The sequence below is a fragment of the Bos indicus genome, chromosome 19 (genome assembly GCF_029378745.1).
Source record: "Bos indicus isolate NIAB-ARS_2022 breed Sahiwal x Tharparkar chromosome 19, NIAB-ARS_B.indTharparkar_mat_pri_1.0, whole genome shotgun sequence".
Lineage (NCBI taxonomy): Eukaryota > Metazoa > Chordata > Mammalia > Artiodactyla > Bovidae > Bos > Bos indicus.
In genome coordinates, this window is record NC_091778.1 from 10610723 (window position 1) to 10626930 (window position 16208).

Genomic DNA, 16208 nt, shown 5'->3' on the forward strand with positions numbered 1-16208 from the left:
GGTCACCCCAGCAGTCACAGAACTGAGACTCCTGGATCCTCAGTGCCACCAAGGCCTTCTGCTTCTCATCCCCAGGGTGAGACCTTGAACCCAGCCGAGCCGGGAAGAGCAGGAGGGAAGGGCACAGACTTCTTCCTCTAGAGATGTTCTGACTTCCCCACCCCTCTCTCTTTGAAGGGTTGGGGTAGGAACAGTGGAAGGTAATTACCCTGATGTTCAAACACCCCAGCCGAATACAGCCCATAATTACAAAGTTGTAAAAGTGATCAAAGAGAGAGGGTTGGCCAACAGGGAAAACAAACAGGACTTTCAGGCAGTGGGTGTCCATGTCCAGAATTCTAGGAATCAAAAAGCAACATATAGGGCCAGATGGCTGTCCCCTCGGGGGACTACCCATGCTGCCCTGCTGCACCCGAGCAAGAGGGAGGGAGGAAGAGAAGCACTTCTTCAGAGACGAGAACCTGGAAGAGAGAGGATGGGCAGGCCCTCAAGATAGATAAGCTTTAGAAAGACATCCCAGAGGCCTCTCTGGGAGCTGCAGAGGCAGCCGGCCTTCTAAGAGCAGCAAGCAGGCTGCCCATTGCCTAGAGCAGGGAGGCCAGTGTGTCCCAGGACTCGGGCACGTCTACGCTCTGCACTGCCCCGCACCTTAGATCTTCCTCTCCAGAAACATCACTGTGGATCTCCCCCTCATCACTGACTGAGCACCCACTGTGCCCAGGACACCAAGCCGGGGAAGGCCAAGCCCTCCAGAACAACTCATAATCTAGCTGTGGAGACAAGGCATATATGTAAAATTATAATGCTGATAACATTCTAGAGTACAAATAAATGAAACAGACCAGTCATTTCCAAACCTTTTTTCACTGCAGAAAGCCCTTTGCTCCATCTTCCCCACCACCACACACACACACACACACACACACACACACACACACACACACTCACACACACACATGCACGCACACATTGACAAATCTTCAACACAAAAGAGATAAAAGTGAGTTGAGGTTGAGGGTGGGACTGGGGGTAAGAAGGACCCTTGGCTTCCCCGCTCCCACCCCAGCCCTGGACAAGGCCCTTTCATGAAGTCTGGTGTGAAAGCATGGCCAGAGACCCTGGGAGCATGCCTGGAGGTGAGGGCTTCTGCTCTCAGTGGCCTAGCTGGGCTGAGTCAGCCAGAACAGATTCAGTAGAAGAGGTGGGCTTCATCTCGGCTTGAAAGTGAGAGTAGGAGGAAGTAGAAGGGATAACACCTTTATTGAGATCCACTCTGCCCAGACTGAATCTGCTATCAGTTATTAGCTGTGAAACTTTGGGCAAGTCATTTAACTGCTCTGTGCCACAGTTTTCCTTTCTATAAACTAGGGGTAATAATTGAACCTACTTCATAGGGTTGTTTTGAGGGCTATATAATTTAATCCATGTAAAGCCTTATAATAAGTGCCTGGCACAGAGTAAGTGTTCCGTAAGTGTTATTATCGTATTAGCTATTATCATGTGATTTGCGTGCGTGATTTCATTTGCTCCTCACAACAACTCTATAAGACAGTCACCAGCCCCACTTCTGAATTGAGGAAACTGAGGCTCAGAGAGACTGAACAACTTGTCCAGGGTCACACAGCTGATAAGCAGTGGAAGCAGAATTCCCACCCAGGATTTCAGCCTTCTGAGTACCTGGTTACCAGGGGGTGGTCTCTATCGTAAAAGAAGCGGGGCTTATATCCATCTTTTTGTCTCTAGAGCCAGCTCCTTCCACCAGGCCAAAAGCCACTGTTCCGGTCCAGGCACAGGGTGGTAAGGGCCTGGGGAATCACAAGGGTGCTAACAGAGAAACAGAGACGGGGACTTCCCCGGTGGTCCAGTAGTGAAGACCCCACACTTCCAGCGCAGGGGGCTCCAAATTGATCCCTGGCTGGGGAACTAAGATCACACATGCCGTGAGGCATGGCCAAAAAAATATTAAATAAGAAGAAACCAATCTCGGTGACTGGGCAGGAGGAGGAAGGTGGTGGTGCTAACAAGAATGAAAGTCCAGAAGAACTACAGTGAGGGTTTCAGAGACAGAGCGAGGACAGTGAGAGAGAAAGACCAACCTTGATAACCAGCACAGGAGAAAGACGCCGATGACCAGGGCCACAGTGACCGCTGCAATCATTTGTTGGGTGATCGCTGTGTGCTAGGCACAGGGCAAGAGCTTCCATCTGCACTGTCTCTTCCACCCCTCCTAACTACTACATGACATCAGCCCCATCATTATTCCTCTTTTACAGACGGGAAACGGAGGCTCCAAGAGCTGAAATGTTCAAGTCACACTGAGGGCAGTGGAGACACCGGGCTCCAGGCACAGGGCTGCCTGGCTCCCGAGCCCCAGTTCTCGGGATCGTGACGGCACCCCCGACACTAACTGATACACCAATGCAGAGCTGATGGAGGTCAGTGGTTTTCAAATTTCCTCACCAAAGAGCCACCTTTCCCCTATTCCTCCCATGACCCTAGTTTTAAATATGTTTAACCAAGCTACGGAGAAGGCGATGGCACCCCACTCCAGTACTCTTGCCTGGAAAATCCCATGGACGGAGGAGCCTGGTGGGCCGCAGTCCATGGGGTCGCTAAGAGTCGGACGACTAAGTGACTTCACTTTGACTTTTCACTTTCATGCATTGGAGAAGGAAATGGCAACCCACTCCAGTGTTCTTGCCTGGAGAATCCCAGGGACGGCGGAGCCTGGTGGGCTGCCGTCTATGGGGTCGCACACTGCATTTCTTAGGCACAATTCATTTTCCTATGAGAAAACTTGTATTAACATATGGAACTGATAGAATTCCAACCAAAAGCAAAAAAAAAAACAAAAAAAAAACCACACTGAAGAGTTCAGTTAAGCCTGTGTGATGTTTAAAATATTGGGAGGTCAAGGTGCTTCTCCTGAGCTGTTGGTTTTGCATTTGATTTAGCTTAGGCACTACTTGGCACTTGACAGACACTACTTTCAACCTCACCTTGGTCACCGGGGTAGGAAATCAAAGTCCCATTTTATGGGAGTGGAAACAAAGGCCCAACCAGGTTACTTAAGTACTTCAGAGAGCACCAACCGATGTCCCTCATGACCCAGCGTCTCTGCACATGGCTCATGTCTCCTACAGAAACTTAGTCGTCTAAGGGCGACAGGAAGCCCCCTGTCCTACGTGGGCGCATCCTGACGGATTGCTGAGTGTCCACGTGCATGTGAAGTCACTCTCTGCTTCAAAGGGACAGCAGGGCGTCTCAGAACCCGTCCTCCCCATCCGTCCATCCCCCGACCCCCTGCTCACATTCCCCTACCTGACAGCAGGCAGTCATTTACCAAATGAACAATGAGTGATATTTGGCATACTTTGTCAAGCGATGGAAATGAAATAGCCAGAAGCAGGGCAGCTTCAGCCTAACAAAACGCTGCTGCCAGCAAGGCCCTGCACCGTCCTGCAGACACACCACACTCTCCAGTGCCTCTGGTGGGTCCTGACCCCCATCTCCCCCTCCCCGGGAGCCCCTTCGGCATCAGCATAACCAGAGAATATCTTCACCCATCCGTGGGCACCACACTCTGCCCACTGATTCCCCTGGGGAATCAGCAAAGAACCCAGGCTCTTCCCTTGAGACTCCTGGCCCAGGAAACAGCCCTCAGGAGGACCACGAACCCCCCCGGGAGGGCCCGGGCTTGAGCACAAGGAGAAGGCCCACAGGGTGGGGCTGTCACCCTCCTCTCTCACCTCCACCCTGGGAGCAGGACCCCCGCCCCGAAGTCTGCCTGACCGAGCCGCCCACAACCTAGCTACACTCTGGCTTGTGTCAGCATGAGAATTGTGCCACAGAGCTTCCGTTTTCCCATCCAGAACAGGAGGCAATAATCCCTGTGCCAGGGATTAAAAACGCGGGGCTGAGAACTGGACGAGGCTTGGTTCAAATCTCAGCTCCGCCCCTTGCTCACTACGTCCTCTGGCAAGTTACTCAAGTTTTCTGACCCTCACTTGTCTTCTACATCAAATAGAGGATAACAATGTCTAGTTTTCCTGATTGTTGTGGAACGTAAATGAGAATTAATATGCAAGAAGTATCTATGCTGGGTCCCACCCTCATATCAGCACAAAGAAAACAGTCACTGATGTGAAAGTAGGGGTTGTGACCGCAGATGTGTGCGGGTCCATGAGGTGGCAGGCCGGTGGGCAGCGTGCCAGCCAGAGAGCCCGTGACAGTGGACAGGTGGCAGCGGCTGCCAGCTCCAGCCAGGGGCGCCCCATGGAAGTGCATCCCACCACTCTGCAATCTCAGAGGAACAGTATTTTAAGGGGCACTGGCTTCTGTTTCTGCTCTCTTTGCATGGTGCTCAGTGAGTATATCCGAAAGATGGAAGAGCCCTCTGGCTGACCCCTTCTTGGCACTGATGCTGGGCAGGGGGCAGGGTGTCGGAATGTCCACATGCCAGGGAGGAGGCAGGATAGGGTCCAAGCCCTAGGTGACTCCAGGAGGTTCTGCTGCTACATGGTTGGTGGGGAAAGGACGGGGGGTTGCATTTCCACGTCTCTTAGACCCGTCATGGGCTATAAAAACCTCAGCTGAGCATATCCCTCTCGAGAAACGAGTAGACAACAAGCACAGGACCTCTCACAGCCCAGAGCTGGGTGAAGAGTGTGTGGGAGTCAAGGGTGACTCTACCTTGCTGGCCAGTGACAGGCAGGGGCGGGGGGCCCGTTGGGGACTCTCCAGCTTGACGATGCTGATGAACCCAGGCTCCAGATTGTCGTCATCACTGGCGTTGCACAGGTATAGGGGGTGAGACTGCAGGGAGAAGGAGAGAGACAGGTTAGGAGGTTCTAGGGAGCAGAAGGCACAGCTGGGAGAGCCGGGCACTTCCTCACTGTTCTCACAGGGGCCTGGCAGGCCTCTTGGTGCCACAATAGAGGAGGCTTCCTATCAGATGGTCTCACAGCAAGCTAGGACCCCCCGGACCAAGGATGCTCGGAGGTGGGGGCACACATGAGTGAGGGCTGTCCAAAACGGGCACCTAAGTGAAAAGCCTGTTGCAAAGCTGCTCCAGCAACCCTCAAGCCCTGCTTTTCCAAATGGGTCAGCTGCAAAGGGCCCTCCTGGCCCTAGCCTCTCCCACCTCCTAATTCTGCTCCAAGACCCCAGGTGCAGAGCCTCTCTCAGTGCACTCAGAATCTTGCCTTCCTCCCTTGCTCTCCAAGGGCAGTGCTGGGCACCGCTGGTGCCTCCTGTCCCTACGGCAGCTGTTGCCATGGAGATGCCCATCGCTCCTGTGGTTTGGGTCTTCTCACTGGGTGCTATCTTGCTCCCCTCAACATCCCCCTTTGCCTATCCTGGGAGTAAGCAGGTTGCTGATAGAGAGGAGAACTGTTTGGGGATAAGGTCTGGCTAAGAGTTAAGTCTCTTAGCCAAATTCCTGGAAGCACAATTCCTAGGAGCTCATCCTGTAACCTGGAAGAGTGGATAGGAGGATGCAGCCTGCTCTGCCCACCTGTTCTGAGGGTATGGCAGGTCCAGCCAAGACCTGGGGCCTCCAGCCTGGCTGGTGCAGAGCAGTGACTCAGAGGAAGCAGGCCAACAGGCCGAACAGAGACTACAGGTCCCCACGCCAAAGGGATGAAACTGCCCATCTGCACACTCTCTTCTTCTTCAGGGTGACTTTTTTTTTTTTTTTTTGGCCACACCTCATGGCACGCAGGGCTTTTCCGGTGGCTCAGCCGCCTGCAATGCAGGAGACGCAGGTTTAATCCCTGGGTTGGGAAGATTCCCTGGAGGAAGGTAGGGCAACCCACTCCAGTAGTCTTGGCTGGAGAATCTCACGGACGGAGGAGCCTGGCGGGCTACAGTCCATGGGGCCACAAAGAGTCAGCCACGACTGAAGCACTTGAGCACGCACACATGGCATGCAGGTTCCTCAGCCAGTGATTGAACCTGCTACCTCTGCCTTGGAAGTGTGAGTCTTAACCAAACTTCCCTGGACTTCCAGGGAAGTCCCTCCTTCAGGGTGATTCTAATACCCACTCAAACCTAATTTTCCCAGAGTACTGTGAGAGCAAAGCATAATGCTATGGGCCAGGGATTCCCACATGGTAGAAACCGAACGTATCCTGTCAAGAATGGGACTTCTTTCTAGGGAGTTGCCCATGATTCCCTGGCTCCTGCTGTTGAAGTCTAAAGGACTTCCAGGAAGAGCCAGAGAGAATTTGGTCACAGGAACCAGAGACAAATTTGAATTTATGAAGATGTTTATGAACATGATAATGCCAATCTGGATTTAAAAGCACAATCACTTTTTGAAAGCACTCATACTGTGTCACTGCAGCCGCCTGAACATAGTAGGTTCTCAGTAAGTATGCACTAGCTCACTTTGAATTGTATCCCTGTGAATAAAAATCTCTGAGCAGGGGATGTTGAGAGAGGAGTGAGTTCCATTCTTGCTGCCAGAAATTAAGGACTATCAGGCCGGTGGTGATCAAGATTTAGTGTGTGAGAAAGTTTCTATATCCCCCAGCCCCCAGAAATGGTCTGGGGCATAAAGTTGGGGGCTGTAGTGAAGCTGTAGCCCCATCTCAACAAGCTCTGCTAGTCTGTCCATCTGCTCATTCATTTCTTCATTTTACCAACACCGAAGGCCCTCCTGGTGCCAGGCACTGTTCAATGAATGGAGGAGGAGTCAACAATGAATACGGTAGGCTCTTTGCCTCAAAGAAGCTCAGAATACAAGAGTACTGTGCTGTAATGATGCAGGTTCCTTCAAGGGCCCCCTGGAGGGCCTGGGGATGGGGACCTACAATCCCACGGGGGAGGGCAGAGTGACTTGTGCTCCTTTGGGGACTTAATGATGTGTGTTCACCCAGTGGACCTACAACAAGGGGGAGGGTGGCTTCGTGGCAGAGGAAGCAGCCTGTGCTGAGGGTTGGGAGGGACTGCAAACCGAAGAAACCATGGACTGAGGAGCCTGGCGGGCTGCAGTCCATGGGGATGGGAAGAGTTGGACATGACTGAAGCAACTGAGCAAGCACGCAGGGCATGCATGTAGGATCTTACCTACCACGTAGGTGGTACGGCTAGTCCAACTTTCTCAAGATGACTCCAAGATGCTTCTCCCTGACCAGAGGTCAAGGGGGACAGGAGAAAGTCACTTTGGAGAGGAGCAGTCTTTGGAGAAGGATTTGCGAAAATGTAACCACCACACTGCCCCCAGGTCTTCTTGCAGGGGTGGGAACCAACATGCCCTCGCCTAGAGCGCTCAACAGAAGGTGCTGAGATGGAGGGGAAATATGGTACAGTGTCACCAGGCTTCCCTTGTCCTGAACTAACAGCTACAGAAGGAGGAGACGGAGGAAATGAGCCATCAGTAAACGCCTTTGGCTTGCCAGAGTCTGCAGATGTTATCTCACTACCAGGTAGGTGTGCTCACCCCCACTTGGAGGAAGAAGCTTGAGGCTCAGGGAAATCCTGATTAGATTAGAACCCAGCTCTGCCTGACTCCACTCCAAATGAGACACATAGTTGGACTTCGGGCTGGTCCAGGCATTAGGAATCCAGGGGACAAGGCTTCTATCCCTAGTCCTGGGAGATTCCACATGCCACAGGGCAACTAAGCCATGTGCCGCAACTACTGAGCCCACGCTCTGCAACAAGAGAAGCCACTGCAGTGAGCAGCCAGCGCGGCACAAGGCTCCTACAGAGTAGGCCTGCTTGCCGCAACTAGAGAGAGCCAGCCCGCGGCAACGAAGACCCAGCGCGGCCGTAAACAAAGTAAAAAGAAAAAAGAAAGGAAACACACAGTGAGTCTGCCGTTGTCCATCCAATGATGAGGATGACGATGAGAGTTCACCTGTGTTGAGCAAGCACGGTGGACCCGTGTCCTAACCACTTTTGTGTATTCTTTTTATCCTCCTAACAACCCTAAAATCATCTCCATTTTAAAAATGAGGAAACAGAAGCACAGAACAGTTAAGGAACATGCCCAGGATTACATAGCTGAGAGCAGACCATTAGAGAGATAGAAAGAAGTAAGATGAAGTTAAAAAAAAAGAACAGTCTTCATTTGACTGAAAACATGGTACCTTCCCCTAATTCATAACCAAGAAAATCTGCCTTCCTAATTATACATTGCTAAAGCATACGACCCAAACACAAGTCCCTGAACTTCCAGGAATATTCCAGGCTCTCTTTTAGTGAAGAGTGCTCTATGGTCCCCCTGGGTGACCCCAGCCAAACCCTCGACTTTGATTTCCACAATGAGGTGGTTAATTACATAAGTGCAGCCCAGACCTCTCTTGAGTTCCAGACCCTCAAGAGGGGCCTGGGCATTTCTGCCCTGAAGAACCTTAAATGCTATGCTGTGCTATGCTAAGTCACTTCAGTCTTGTCCAACTCTGTGTGACCCCATAGACGGCAGCCTACCAGGCTCCCCCGTCCCTGGGATTCTCCAGGCAAGAACACTGGAGTGGGTTGCCATTTCCTTCTCCAACGCATGAAAGTGAAAAGTGAAACTGAAGTCACTCAGTCGTGTCCGACTCTTAGCAATCCCATGGACTGCAGCCTACCGGGCTCCTCTGTCCATGGGATTTTCCAGGCAAGAGTACTGGAGTGGGGTGCCATTGCCTTCTCCGGAAGAACCTTAAATGAGACACCTCAAACTCAGCATTTCACCATTAAACTAATCATTTTATGCCTCAAAACTACCCCTCCAGTGTTCCCTATTTGAGGGACTGGAACCACCATCCACCTATTACTCAAGTTAGATGACTTCCTAGTCTCCTCTGAGCTCCTTCATCTCCTACCACCACCTCCAACAACTGATCACCAAACTCTTTTCTTAATGTTGATTTATTTGGCTGTGTCCGGACTTGGTTGCAGCACATTGTCTCTTCACTGGGGCACATGAGGCATGCAGATCTTAGTTCCCGGACCAGGGATTGAAGCTGTGCCCTGCGTTGCAAGGCAGATTCTTAACCTCTGGACCACCAAGGAAGTCCCCAGTCATCAAATTCTAGTAATTCTATCTCCTAAACATTTCTATTCTTTGTCCTCTTTCTGCCATTCCCATACTAATTCTAACACAAGCCACCATCCAATTTAACCACTTAACTGGGGTCAACCCACCCCACTCAGTTAGTTCCCTATACTGAAGCCAAAGTAGTCTAATGTGGGCATCTCTCTTCCTCTCTGGGCTTCCCTGACACCTCAGTTGGTAAAGAACCCACCTGCAATGCAGAAGACCCTGGTTTGATTCCTGGATCAGGAAGATTCTCTGGCGAAGGGATAGGCTACCCACTCCAGTATTCCTGGGCTTCCGTTGTGGCTGGTAAAGAATCTGCCTGCAATGCGGGAGACCTGGGTTCGATCCCTGGGTTGGGAAGATCCCCTGGAGAAGGGAAAGGCTATCCACTCCAGTATTCTTGCCTGGAGAATTCCACGGAGTGTATAGTCCTTGGGGTTGCAAAGAGTCAGACATGACTGAGCGACTTTCACTTTCACTCACTCTTTCTCTCTAGGAGCTAAAAAGGCTCCTCATAGCTCTTAGAATAAAGTCTGCACTTATAAACACAGCTTAAAAGGTTCTGCCCACTCCACTTCAAGCCTTCATGCCTCCTCATGGCTTACCACCCTTCCAACACCTCTCCGCACTAGCAGCCCATGCTCCAGAAAGAACTTGTTTCATGTCTTCAAAAACTTTGGTGTTGCTGTTTTGTCAAGGTAGGTTGGAGACCCTCCTCGGAGCCCTTATGTGTGTGCTAAGTCACTGTGTCCGACTTAGGTGTCCGACTCTTTGCAATCCTACGGACTGCAGCCTGCCAGGCTCCTCTGTCCATAGGCCCTAAGAGTACTGTAATTCCCCAGGCCTAGGCTTACCCTGGCCTGCCAATGCAGGAGATGCAAGTTCTGTCCCAGGGTGGGGATGATCCCTTGCAGGAGAGCATGGCAACCCACTCCAGTATTCTTGTCTGGAGAATCCCATGGACAGAGGAGCCTGGCAGGCTATAGTCCATGGGGTCACAAAGAGTCAGACACAACTGAGTGTCTAAGCACACACACAGAGACTTACCCCAGGGTATTTTAGTTATCTACTCACTTCCCTCCCTCCCTCCCACAGCCTGTGACAGACCTCCACTGCCCCTCCAGTGCCTGCTACATAGGTTTTATTTATTTCTTTTCAGAAAGTATTTATTTGGCTGTGCCGGGTCTTAGTATTGGCATTCGGGATCTTTTCATTATGGCATGTGGGATCTAGTTCCTTGACCAGGGATCAAACCCAGGTCCCCTGTATTGGGAGCTCAGAGTCTTAGCCACTGAACCAGCAGGGAAGTCCCTGCTACATAGGTTTTAAAATTAAATATTGAATGCCTACAATCAGATAACTGACAGTAACCTATGAAGATAGCACGATGTACCAAAATCCTGATAACCATGGCTTTAGGAGAGGAATTAGAGAGGAGATGGAGAAGAGATTTTGGTGTTTTTCTCTGAGTACTTCAATCATAGGACAATGTGCAAAAGATATTAATTTGAGTTTTATTTTGTGTTGTTGTGGAAGAATAAAGAATGAGAGCTATTTATATACTGTTCCTGTCTTTTCTCTCCCCTCATTCCAAGAAGAGAGCCTTGTGTTCTATTTCCTTGCCTTGGGGGGCATTTACCAAAAGCAAAAGTTGCTAAAGGTCTCTCGTCCTGACTTTGGAGAAAGACTGTGGACAGAAGTCACTGAGGACAAGGAAGTATCCTGAGGGCAGAAAGGAGTCTGTCTGCGGAGCTGGGTGGGGGTAGCGGGTAGTCAGAGTCCCCAGAATCTGGAGGATGGGGAGGGGCCTGGAGAGTGCCACGTGCTGGGAATCTACAGTCTGTGCCCCAGAAGGAGGGACCCTGGAGGCTCAACCCTGGCAAAGATGCTGTGCCCACCTGGATTCCAAGGGAACACTTGTGCTCAGACAGTGGTCACATTGGTGGCGACCAGTGTGGACAACTAAAAAGTATTAGTTATCTCAGTTTTGGCTGCTCTGTGAGGGGGATGCTCAGTCGCTTCAGTCATGTCTGACTCTTTGCGACCCCATGGACTGTAGCCCCCCAAGCTCCTCTGTCCATGGGATTTTCCAGGCAAGGATACTGGAGAGGGTTGACATACCCATCTCCAGGGGATCTTCCCAACCCAGGGTTCGAACCTGGGTCTCCTGCAAAATGGGATAGGACCTTTAAATCAGGAATTCCATTTGAAAAAAATAAAGTACCATGGTATTTCTTGCAGAGTCATATCTGCGGTATGAAAATCATGCTGACTGTGCTTATGTATGGAGTCCTTTACAATGAGAGTTTCTCAAGTGCGCATTCTCAGTTTAAAAACAAAAGCCAAGAAAAGGTCATTCAACTCCCTAGCAAGGCAGGGTTGGTCTTACACCCCGGGGTATAACACTGGGGCTGTTTTTACCCTCTCCTCCAGGGAATCTTCAGCTGGGAAGAGGGCGCCTGAGAAAAAAGCAGATCTAAATGCATCCGCCTCCTTGGGAAGCAATGTCTCCTAATAACGCAGATGTAAACACGATTTCCACATTGGCCCCCCCGTCTGGTCAGTGATATCAGGAGAGGACCAAGAGAAATGGGCTTGCAGGACCTGGGGATGGTGTGGCTGGGAGGGCTCCTAGAACCCAAGCCAGCTTAAGGACTACTTGCTGAAAGGCCGGGAGACCCAATGCCCAATTCCAGACACTGCTATGAGAGGAGCAAATTACAAGGACTTCTTCCATAGGGTCCAGGCCACTCCGGCTGAGAACTCAACTCTGCACACACACTTTAAGCACCGAGGTAAGGGCGTAGGTCTTTGCTGGTGTGCGCTGTATTTCCTGCTCTGGTCTGTATGTTTCTGTCTTCCACCACCTTATTTGTTCTGATTTTTCCATTCCCTTCCCAGCCTTTAGGTTCATTTTCTGACTTCATCATTTAGCTGTGTGACCTGGGGTAGGTTGTCTCTTAGCTTTCTTGAACTTCCCATTCTTCACGTTCAGAATGGAATAAAAACTGCCTCCTGATTATCATGAAGTCTGGAGACAATGGCCCTAAGTGCCTAGCACGGAGCCTCCCAACACTCACTAAGTGCTCATTACTATTTTTTAAAATATTTACTTGTATGTATGTATTTATTTGGCTGCACCACGTCTTATTTGCAGCCTGCAGGATCTATAGTTGAAGTATACAAACTCTTAGTTGTGGCATGCGGGGTTTAGTTCCCCTGCATTGCAAGTACCAAGTCTTAGCGCCTGGATTATCAGGCTTGTCCCAATAAGTGCTCATTAAATGGTCGTTATTTTTATTGACACCGTTGCATCCGCACTAGTAAAATGCCTTCTTATTCTCGGAAGGGACAAAGCCTGTTCTGACAGCTTCTCCCTGGCGGTCGTCACAGCAGCTCTGAATGCCAGTGTTCCCCTCAGCCCAGTCTGGGACAGCTCGTTATCCACGGTCACTTCCCTCCTGGGCTCAGCCCTCCAACCCCACTGAACAAGCTCTTCCAGTTCTCAGCCCGCCTCCTTCTCATGTGATCTCATTACCTCCTCACAAAGGGCATTCCAGGGCTCAACTGAGCCCCGAACTTGACGCGGGTCTTATTTAATCCGCGGCATCTCCTCCTCTCAGGGTGTGTGCTCTTGCAAGCAATTCTCTGCTGTCTCCCGTTCCCCAGCCGCCCTCGTCCCCGCCCAGCTCAGCCGCAATCATCTCTTATTCTCTGAGTCCAGTCACAGACCTTCACCCAGGCCTTGGACGGGTAACTTTACTGCCTGCTACAATTTTGCCTTTGTAATCAGGAACATTGGCCAGGCATCAAAGGCACCTTCTCCCCATTTCCTCTTTTCAGATTTTATAATCATTGTCTCCCGTGCAACCTCCATTACCTGAACTTGGAACTACCTGACTTTTATCTCTGGCGACAGGACCCAGGAGCATCATAAAGTCACGCCCCTGGAGCTGGGCGTTGGGAAAAGCAGACTGGCCTGGAGTTGCTGCTGCTGCTGCTGTAGTCTCTGAGGGCCAGTGTGGGCATCTTGCCCGTTATTTAAAGAGGGCAATGCTCACCTCTACAGGGTAGATCCTAACGGGAATTGTTTAGGATTTGGAAACTTCTAGACTGCATTTCCATCCATCCTTAGACTACATCTCTGCCTCTTTGGGGTGGCTGAGTTTCCTAATCAGTTAACTTGGGAGGCTGGAGGATTGTCAAGAGGAGTTTCCTTTTATCTATTTGTTAAAATGCTTTTACAAGGAAAATGTATTCCTACTTGATTGTGTGATTTTTTTTTAAAGGTATGAAAGAAAATAACGTTGGTGGGAGGAGAGAAACAGAAGCATACCCTTGATGGAAAGGGACTAGCAGAGACAGGAGGGATGATAGAGGCCTCCAGTATCTCTTGCTTGATCCAGAGAAAACTTCCTGGGGGCAGGGGTGCTGGTGAGTAAGAGGGCTGATAAGAGAAGAGACGAAAGGACCTGCCAGCTTCCAGCAGAAGGCAGGGGCAGTCTGAAGTGAGGAGCTGAGCTCGCTGAGGGTCCAGTCTGGGGCTCTGCATCTGGTAGCTCTTGGTGGGCTTCCCTGGTGGCTCAGATGGTAAAGAATTCACCTGCAATGCAGGAGACCCAGGTCTGATCCCTGGGTCAGGAAGATCCGCTGGAGAAAAGAATGGCTACTCACTCCAGTATTCTTGCCTGGAGAATTCCATGGACAGAGGAGCCTGGCAGTCACCTAATCAATGGACATGAGTTTGAGCAAACTCCGGGAGATCGTGAAGGACAGGGGGGCCTGGTGTGTTGCAGTCCATGCAAGAGTCAGACACGACTTAGCAACTGAACAGCAAGAAAAACAGGCCCTTCATATTTGGCGAAAGAATGAATAAAACTAAACTTGAATCCAGTTGCCATACAGTTTATAAAAGAGATGTGAATTGCTAACAGTTGAGCCTGGTTCAGACCTGTACGGTGCCTTTAAAAGTTGCTTTACACAGACAAGGAATGTGAGCCTCATGCTCCAGACGGCCCATGGTTACATAAGGGAGTTAAAAGAGGCTGAAGTCTCCTAAATTCAACCCCAGTTCCCTGAATATTATACCATTTCGCCTCCAGGTCTATGTGTTGGGAAGTATTCTGTGTGGTATAACAAACATCAACTGAGTACTAGAATGCGTGGACGGAAGGCTTCAGGATCTACATTTCTAGAATTTTCCAACTTGAATCATTCTTAACAACAAGACAGGAGCCGTCTGCTCCTTTTCCCTCTGGGCCTAGGCTCTCTCTGCCCAGCAGTCTTAGCTTTCTTCTTCCCCTCTAGGGCTTATCTCATCTCTCCTAGCCACAACAAGAAAGTCAGACCCAGACGCTGCTCAGAGATGCTTTCCCAATGAATCGTCCATGTTTGTCTAGGATGAGAAAGGTGTGTCCTGAAATTAGAGGTCACACAAGCTCAGACCCAGATAATGGACATTCAGGCAGACTGCCACCTCTCTCACTCTCTCCTCCCACATTACAGTCTTCATTCTTCAAGTAAAAAAGTTACCTCCCCTTGTCTCAGATCGTGTCCAAGCTCCATGATGTGACTGGACTCCTTTACCCTACGATGGTCCTATGGTGGGCATTTCCTGACCCCACCCTCTGCCTGGCATCCTTGTGGTTCACAGGGTCATGCACGCTCATGCTCAGTTGCTCAGTCGTGTCCCACTTTTGCAACCCCATGGACTGTAGCCCACCAGGCTCCTCCGTCCATGGAATTTTCCAGGCAAGAATACAGGAGTGGATAGCCATTCCTTTCTCCACATGATCTCCCCAACCCAGGGATCAAACCTGCATCTCTTGCATGAGCAGGCAGATTCTTTACCACTGCATCACCTGAAAAGCCAAGGTTATCACCACCTATCTGTAATTTCTTTTAATAAAATACATACAAGGAGGAGGTATAATATTAAGTGTTGCTCTATCTTTCTGGAATTTTAAAATGACACGTGCACACATTTTAAAAAGTTACACATATTACATAGATACGAAGTGTAATTTTTAAAAAAATCTGTTTATTTATTTTGACTGCACCAAGTCTTAGTTGCGGCATGTGGGACCTAGTTTCCTGATCGGGGATCGAACCCAGGTCCCCTAAATTGGGAGTGCACAGTCTTAGCCACTGGACCACCAGGGAACTCCCCAAACTATAATTTCTAAAATATATCTTACAGATTAAGCAGGAAGGAAGGAAGAAGAAAGGGCGGAGAAAGAAGAAAGGACTATCTGAGTTGATTTTGAAATAAGCTGATATCAGAGAAGAAACCTTATTTGGTGGAAATCAGAAAGGAGAAAAACCGCAACCACCATAAGGTAGAGGTTTTTAAAAATTTTTGGCTGTACCCCATGATGTGCGGGGCTTAGTTCCCTGACTAGGGATCAAACCCGCGCCCCCTGCACTGGAAGGTGGGGTCCTAACCCTGGACCACCAGGGAAGCCCCTCAAGAGGTAGAGTGTTTGTCCATCATATTCCCATAGAGAAACAGTTTGTCCTGACTCAGTCCAGAAGGACCTCTAGTTACAGGGGCACCAAGAAGCTACGCATGATGTTGGGAGCAAATGAGAGGGAGGAGCCCATCAAATGTCATTTTAGTTACATCATTTTAGTGTGTTTTGGAAGGAAGGCTCGGAAATAGAATACTAAGGCTCTGAGGCCCACGAATGTCAAGACCTTAGAAGACACCTTGGTCATGTGGTTTGGAGTCTCTCCCTCCACCAGGGGACGAATTTACCTGGCCTCAAATGCTAACAATCCTACCAAGAGATCTGACATGTCAGCTGCATTTTGCTGCTCAGCTAATGACCACTGTCGTGGGAGATTTTGATGCCCACACTGACCTCCATCCTGTAGGAGGCACCGAGACCCCTCATTTAGCCAGGTCTTGTTCAAAGAGTCCCTGCAGGACGGCTGAGGTCTGGACATGGGTGGCAGCATCACAAGGGTTTAATACCTGCTCCACATACTTCCAGGATAAGGGTCTAAAGAGGCTTTGGTCAGGGCCCTTCCCAGGCCCGGCCTTCACTCTTCCCACACGTGAAAGTTCACTGAACTCTCACACTTAACCCAATGTGCTGTCTGCAAACAGCCTTGACACAGTCTGCTTTATTACTTTGCTTTTCTGTTCTAGCCAAATGCATGCCAGAGATGG

The 16208-nt window shown here is 50.1% G+C and overlaps 1 protein-coding gene across 3 annotated transcripts in view; it reads right to left on the reverse strand.

Annotated features, from left to right (window-relative positions):
- RNF43 (ring finger protein 43) overlaps positions 1 to 16208 on the reverse strand; it is a 70021-nt gene that overhangs the window by 12687 nt on the left and 41126 nt on the right. For all 3 annotated transcript variants that reach the window (XM_070772533.1, XM_070772532.1, XM_019981922.2), the window contains one exon: positions 4693 to 4815. Coding sequence is in view for 2 of the 3 variants with exons in the window: in XM_070772532.1 (XP_070628633.1) it covers positions 4693 to 4815 (123 nt within the window). In the remaining variant the exon portion in view is untranslated. The remainder of the gene's footprint in view (positions 1 to 4692; positions 4816 to 16208) is intronic.